Source organism: Rhagoletis pomonella, unplaced genomic scaffold (genome assembly GCF_013731165.1).
Source record: "Rhagoletis pomonella isolate Grant_MI unplaced genomic scaffold, Rhpom_1.0 Rhpom_scaffold_00009, whole genome shotgun sequence".
Taxonomy (NCBI): Eukaryota; Metazoa; Arthropoda; class Insecta; order Diptera; family Tephritidae; genus Rhagoletis; species Rhagoletis pomonella.
Window position 1 is genome coordinate 1,143,926 of NW_023458563.1, and position 7,758 is coordinate 1,151,683.

Here is a 7,758-nt window from a genome sequence, read left to right on the forward strand (position 1 = left end):
TTTGTCACAAAAAGTATAGGTACAGAGAGTTTTTAAATATTCTTTTCGTTAAGTCTTTATACAAATATTATTAATACTATGACAAAAAGCCCAAAAATCAGAGTCCCAAATTACCAAATTTATGATTATTCTGATTTTTGGGGTTTTTGTCGTAGTATTAATAATATTTGTATAAAGACTTAGCTAAAAAAATATTTAAAAAACAGTTGACCGTATTGCAAAAAACTCTCTGTACCTAAACTTTATTGCCTAACTGTAGGTACATGTAGCAAAAAATTTATCCATTAACTTACAGTGGCTCACAGTCAAGTAAGCCAGTTGCTTTAATTCAAGAAAACGACTTTGCAAAAAAACGTAGTAAATACTGTAAAAAATATCACAGGCTCATATCGACTGTGAGCCACTGCACGTACAAATGTATACAGGATTACAAAGAATTTACATAAAGTATGGGCACAAGAAAAGTGGTCGCACAGAATCAAGCGCAGCTTTTTTAACCCAAATTTACGTATAATAAACAAAACTAACTATGTATGTACTATGTACATATACAAAAACATCTTTGAATTGCAAAAATACATTTTTGTTTTATAACGTTTTAGTGCGCCCAGTTTTTTTTGTAGATATAATGTAAGAAGTGTTTAAAACTTCAACAAAAAAAAAACTGGATTAAAAAAAGAAAATTCATTATGGCTAAGTTCGACTTCTAGTGTTTGTACTACATACATATGTACATGCATGGGTGTATTTATATTGTTTCGTTTATGTTTGGAACTGCATTTTCTTTAGATGAATCCTTTGGCTAACGGAAACTCTTTTTCTTTTCTTTGTGTATAGCAATAAAAGACTTGTTCTAAATTACTTAAATATATTTCTGGTTGTATTTCCAATAGTTCGTCCAAATTTTTCAGCTCCTCTGTTGATTTTATAGGGAAAATACCTTTCAATGTTTGCAATGCTTTATTTTGATGCGTTAATTCCATGAGAAGTACTTTGTGCTCAGCCAAAATATCGCTAAACTTATCAGATTGCTGTCTGGATTTTTCTGTGGGAGATGTACATATGTATGCACATATTTTTTTTAAATATATAAAATATACTTAGTTAAAATTAATCATTACCTTCCATCGCACTTAATTTTTCGTAAAGTTTGTCGCATTTTTCATTTAATTGCTCGCATAGATGACATGTACCTAAGGAGTAAAGAGAGTGAACGTAATATATTGTGTACAAATACAAGTGAGATATCTTAGCAATAGACGTCATCCTGGGCCACAGCTGCGATCATCTGTTTTTTATAGGTGCTTATTTTGGTCCAAACTGCGCTTTTTTGACCTGAGTTGCATTAAATAGTCTCTTAAAACTTGTTAGTATTTGTTGTTCAAATGGCATCATATATGCCCAAAAACTTGAAAAATATTAGATGATTACTTTTTAAAAATGCTATTTATAAAATTTGGTTTTGATTGCGACATTAGAAATATTCAGATTATAAAAGGTTTTCACATATGCTTTAAGATTTTAAAGCTTTTAAAAAGTACGGTAGAATGCAATAATGTGCTTGAATTTGTTTGCTTCTTCGTCAGCTTATTCGTTTGCAGACTAGAAAAATGGCGAACAGCTATCAAAATACTGATTCAAAATACACATCTTTCACTGGACACACAAATGGGTGCGCGCAGCAAAATTCAGCCCTAATGGTAAGTTAATTTCATCGTGCGGCGACAAGTTAAGAATTTGCGATACATTTTCAGGCGAATGTATGCGAACGTTCACCGGGGGAAGAGGTATGGGACGACAGCTGGCATGGCATCCAGACGGCAATCTGGTGGCTTTAGCATTAATAGCCCGAACACAATGAAAACGACGAGCTACAAACCACAGCTGTCAAATTATTTTAACACGTACTCTTATGTAGATAATTATTTTGGCGACGACCGGGCTACGCGACGGCTGTGGTTGTGGCCAGATCAGATCTATTTCTATTTTTCTGGCGACAGATAAGGTTCTTCCTCTTCTTTTATGTCAAACTCATCAAATTCATGATGTCGCTGCCGCGTTCAAAGAAATCATGTCGCCATCGACAAAGCGCTTAGATAATAAAGATGACAAATTGGAAGCTGTGGTCGGTAGCTCGTCGTTTTCAATGTGTTCAGAACTTAAGTTGTAACCGCGTTAACTGCCGTCCCTAAATTGGAGCGCTAAGCGTTGCGTTATCCATTGTCAACGAGTGTCATCGCGCGCTATACCCAAATCAACGCGTCGTCAATTTTGACGTTTTCTCATGTCCTCTCGTTTTTATTCTCGTTTCCTTTTTCACTTCTTTGTCCGTTCTCTTTCTCTTCGTCTTCTGCATCCAACTTCAGCACGTAACGCCCTGTCAAAAATTAAAATTCCATTTGCTCGGCGTTAGCGCCGCGTTATTGTGGGATGCTTCATACAAATTGTATGGGCATGAGGATTTTTGACAGTTGCTTGGCGCTTGACGCGCCAATTTAGGGATGGCAGTAAGATATTTGACAAAGCTGAAGGCGAGCTAATACAGTGCATTCGTCGTCGGAGAATGATGTTGCATTTACCCAAGTGGAAATTTCTTGGTGACTGGCGGCGAACACGATACAATAAGATTGCTTGATTTATTAGAAAGTCGGCCAATTTATACACGGTAGTGGTGCACTTTAGCGGAACCATATAATATAAATTTTTTCCTGTATTCAACAGTTGCTCGTTTGGAAATCTAATTTGCATACATTTGATGCCAATTGCTCGCAACAAACAAGCCAGTTCTCAAAGAGCCCAAATTGATTTTAGTCATGCAACAGCTCCACATAACTCCGCCATAGACACACCAGTTGCTGGAGTACCAAAAAGCTGTGATGACAGTATTTTAATTGATCCACGACAATCGGTGGCATATGGAATGCGTGATGGAAATTTTCTGGTGCTTGATAGCCAATATACTACAAGAGTGTGGTGTGATAGTATTTTTTCTTAAATTTCCATCTTTTATTTGCAGTTACATTAAGAAGCTCATAGAGGACAGAGCGGTTGGTGAGGAAGGTGTCGAGTTACTGCAGTACTGCAACTGGGAAAATCCGCATTTCGCATGTGCCCCACTCGTATGGAATAGTAGCTTATGTCAAAAGGCTGGTTTTAGTATAATGCGGCATTCGCAGCATACCCTCACTGGCGCCGAGCCGTTGAAGAAATTTTGGATAAATAAACGTGCAAGAAATAGTTCCGATACTCGTCCATATTCTTGTTAAGGGTCATCAAAAAATTCCTTGTGTTGTAAATAATAAAGGGAATGCCGGATTATACTAAAGCCAGCTTCCCGACATAAACTACTATTCCATACGAACACAGAAATATAAATGTATCTAAAACTGAATAACTCAAATCAAATTGGATTGCATTTGCATAATATACCTAATATTGGAATCTGTTTTGATCGTAAAAAATACAACTTGCAATCGTTTAGATTATAGTTTTGAAAGAAATTGATTGCAATCGTAAATTGTGTAAAAATTGTTAATAACAGTCTGCCTTAAATTTATTTTCCCCATGTAACGGTTATAAAATACGTTAAATCCGCACTATCTACATTAACAAAAAATATACATTGGAATATTTAAAATAAAACAATTCATATTTATTTTCTAATAAGAATTGTTTCTTAATTGAAAGTATTTAATACTAATATAATGTAGTGGTTAATGTTTTAAAATGAATTCGCAATATGTCCGCAGCTCAGGTTGATTTGAAGAAATCCGTTTAAATTTTTTCGAATTACATCTACTTGAATACAGGATAGGCAGGGTTGCATACAAATGGTAGTTCCGTAAATATTTAAAATATGTTAGTTCATTCAATATTTGCATCTGGGCCAATAAATAATAACAAATATAGCCGAAAAAACAAAGTTTCGATTCAAACGAGTTTTTATAACCCCCCATAATTCCGATTAATTTTAAATACGAAAATAACGATATTTTTCCATGGAGAGGTATTTTTTTAATATACCTTGTTTATACCTACACAAAAACCGGATTAGCGAAAACCCGATTGGACCAACATATATTTCTTTATAGCATTTATCCCCCTGTCTTTATAGCGCACTCGAAAAAGTCTTATTCAAAAGTAAACAAAATCTGCTATTTTTAAACGACATTTTTTTAATAAAGCGGAAACAAACAATAATTGTAATTTATTATAACAATAATTAGAATTTAAAACGGGCTGTATAAAGAAAACTAGCCTATTGTCACTTCACTTCCCAATGGTGCTGATTGCTGCAAGAATTATTTAGCGATTTAGAGCATAATCAGCACAATATATGCACATAAATATGTATTATTTCACAGATCTCAGGGTCAGCTTAGAAATACGTCACCAAAATTATATAAAATTTAAGTAGGAATTATTTTTAATTATAACGTAAAAGCGCTATCTGACCCAATCTGATAAGTATATTTCCCCTAAAGTTAACCCATTTTATTTAATTTGTCTCTCGTGAAAATATATATTTTATTTAAAATTTTCAGATATGTACATATATTTTAAATTTTTGCTTTAATTTTTGTCTCCTTTTAATATTTAATTAGATACCTTAAGATTAAAATAAGCTTAAAACGAAACAGCACAGCAACCCTTTTCTGTTCATCTTGAGAACACAAAACCCTCTTTTGTTAAAATTCGGCGCTGCACAAAATCCTGGCTTTTATATTTTCCAACAAAATACCACTTCGGAACCCTGGATTTTCACGAAGCGTTTCATTCGGGTCGTAGTTTTGCTACTTCGGGCCATTCGGTGTTGTATGCCATATTGGCTGCCATATTGTTCACACTGTCATCGCCATATTGAGCACCCTGTCAACTATCTGTCAACCCTAAGATATCTCACTTGTATTCTTCCACAATGACGTGATAATAGTTGCATTAGTGGTATTCACCAAATTGAGAAAGTGGCCTGGCACTCTGGTAAAAGAGCAGATTAGCTCAAGCAACTACTGTTGCAACGACTGTTGCTTGAGCTAATCTGCTATTTTGCCAGAGTCCCAGGCTACTTGCTCAGTTTGGTGAATACCTATGTATATAAAATTCGTATGTACATGTATATATATCTACATATATATTTACGTTTAGAGGATTCATGCCGCTTTGCTTTCTTTGGTGGCGCTGACATTGCAATTATTGCCAACTGTGGAGAATTGGTATTATTATAAATTTAGATTTATATGGTAACAGCAGAAATTTGTATTCCAGAGCTTCTAGAGGAAATATTTCTTCTTCTCCTACTACAAGATCTGTCATGCAAATTCGCAAAGTACAGGACTCGACTGGTTCTGTAAAAAAACTCCTGCACGCCCTTTTATAAATTTCTTGTCTCCATCAATGAACCTAGTTATTTTTATAGGTATGTTAGGTTTCACGGAGCAAATGTTATTTGGTTCATTAATCGAATAAAAAACGTTACTTATATGAACACCCACGAGAAATCCTCCAGAATACTTGGACTAGTTGTTTTCTGTTCTTATTAATTTTGCGTTCTTCTCTTTATTAATTATTTGCTCCAGAATCTTATTCGGCTTTTTAACCTGTTTTTTTATCATTTGCAATTTGTTTTCAAAACTGTACGCCGAAAAACAGGAAGCAACTGCGTATTTTTCGACACATTTAACTAAATGAATAAGGCTGCGGACGTTGAATGAAATGCTGTCACTTCCGAAAACGATTGGGAAATTCGTAACAAATATCTGAAGTAGATCGTGAGCTTGCTGAAAATTTACATTTATTTGTCGGGGACAGTTTAGTAGCCTATATGCGCAATGCAATAGCATAAATTCATAAAAAAAGTCTTCTTGGCTTTCTGGCAAACTCAGGCGGAATGAAGCGTTCAATGTGGAGCAGATTCTCGGATATATGGCACAGCTTTTCTTTTGAAATTTTACGCGTAATTTTATTATTCACCAAACGAATTAGTATTTTGCGCATGACACCCAGATCGATCAAGTGCATTGTGTCTAAAGGTACTTGCGTTACCATATTCAGTTTCAATGACTCCAGCGGTGTTTTGTTAGACAAAAATTTTTTTTGATGATGATCAGCATATTTTCTGTTAAAAAAATCTTCATCGGAAATTAAAGAACCACGTGAAGGGCTGTAAGTGAGAACATTGCCTATTTTCTTAGCTGTTTGTGTTCATTTCGTACACCCGTTCTTGGAAGTGTGTCCTGGAACGCCCATAACAAAAGCTTTGGCTGGCGTGTCGCATATCAAACAACGAATATGTAGTTTTATTAACTTCTCATTAATAAAAAAATTGTTTTCTAAACTTTTCCATTCGTTTACAAATTCATAGAAAACGTGTCTAAGCAATTTGGTTTCCTTTTTCCTAGGTAGATTCCCACCGGGAAAGGATCGACTACTTCTTTTATATTCACAAGTTTTAACAAAATAGGCCATAACTGAACTCGAGAGCTCCTAAAGAGTGGTATTCCGTCTATATTGATGTCCACATATAACTCATTGTAGTTTTCCAAGACAGAGGAAATTTTTCGGAGCCCGTTTGCAATTCCTAAATGACAATATGTGCCAGGAGATACATCTTTTAACACAACACGTTCACTTTTTCCAATTAAAACTTGTGCAGACAGAGGCACATCCAAGCCTTCTGATTTCCAAATTTTTAGCAGGTCCTCTAAACTATTCCTGGAAGGCTTCGTTTCAATAAACCAGTCCTTCAGCTTATCGCACATAGTCCTTTTAGCAGTATTTATTTCAGGAAAGTTTGAAAAAGCGTAGGTAATTTCGTTTTCGTTCAATTCATTTGCTATTAACTCGCAATTTCTTTGAATTCCATTTTCATTACGCGAGTTAACTTGGCATTTGTATTTTAACGCTTCTTTGCGAACTTTTCTTTTGAAATTCCTTTTACTCATTGTATTGACCGAAAAAGATTGGATTTTGTAAATTATCGTATTCAATGGATACCTTTTTAACAGAAATTAATAGGAAAACTTATTTTCACTGATCGGAATGAAACGACGCCAACAAATTGTTATACACACAATAAGAGATGACAGCCTTGACACAGCGTGAGTGACAATGAGTTGACAGCGGAAAAGGGCTGCCATGTTTTACATATGAAAAATACGCAATAATAATTGATAAAAAATACCGATATAATCTTAAATGATAGTAAATTACAAAAATCTTTTACATTCTTCTAATTTAATTGGGTTAATAAGTAGTCTAAGCGTAAGAATCATGAGCATAGTAATAATATATAATACAATTTTATTTAAAATAAATAAATATTTAAACTTGATGGCAATTATGGTTCGTGTAGAAGAAGGCGAAGAGAATAAATGAAGACAGTGGAATATGTGCCACTGACCGAAGGGTAGTCTATGTTGTTTGAATGAAATGTTAAATATTAACCAGTCCAATTTTAACCAGTTTAGAACTGGTTATTTATTTGGAATTGTCCGCCCAATTACTGCAGGGTACATATATATTTATATGTTGTAATATTTCTAGAACGACCGAATACATTAGTTGCGTGGCTGGCGAGGCCTAGTCTCCAGTCTGCCTTAATGTGCATCAGGCGAAAAGGCCTAGTTTCCGCTCCTCTGCTAACGAGCTTTCGATCATGGTCGGTGTAAGGGCACCCTGTGCCTCTTAATTTCCCTTTGCACAATTTGGCTTCCACACCATTATTCTTCACATCACTAGATGTCATTTCTTGTTTGTGAT

The 7,758-nt window shown here is 34.8% G+C and overlaps 1 protein-coding gene across 2 annotated transcripts; it reads right to left on the reverse strand.

Moving 5' to 3' along the window:
* Window positions 1–213: 213 nt before the first annotated feature.
* On the reverse strand, window positions 214–6,661 carry LOC118745539. 2 transcript variants are annotated; one of them, XM_036478986.1, is made up of 3 exons: window positions 5,140–6,661; window positions 1,122–1,193; window positions 214–1,045 (listed from the first exon to the last, which is right to left on the reverse strand). In XM_036478986.1, exons 1-3 carry the CDS (start codon window positions 5,183–5,185, stop codon window positions 786–788), a joined length of 378 nt encoding a protein of 125 aa, XP_036334879.1. In that variant the 5' UTR covers window positions 5,186–6,661; the 3' UTR covers window positions 214–785. The 2 variants fall into 2 exon arrangements, with proteins under 2 accessions (XP_036334879.1, XP_036334878.1); XM_036478985.1 differs by lacking the exon at window positions 5,140–6,661 and having other exon boundaries at window positions 1,122–1,374.
* Window positions 6,662–7,758: the final 1,097 nt, after the last annotated feature.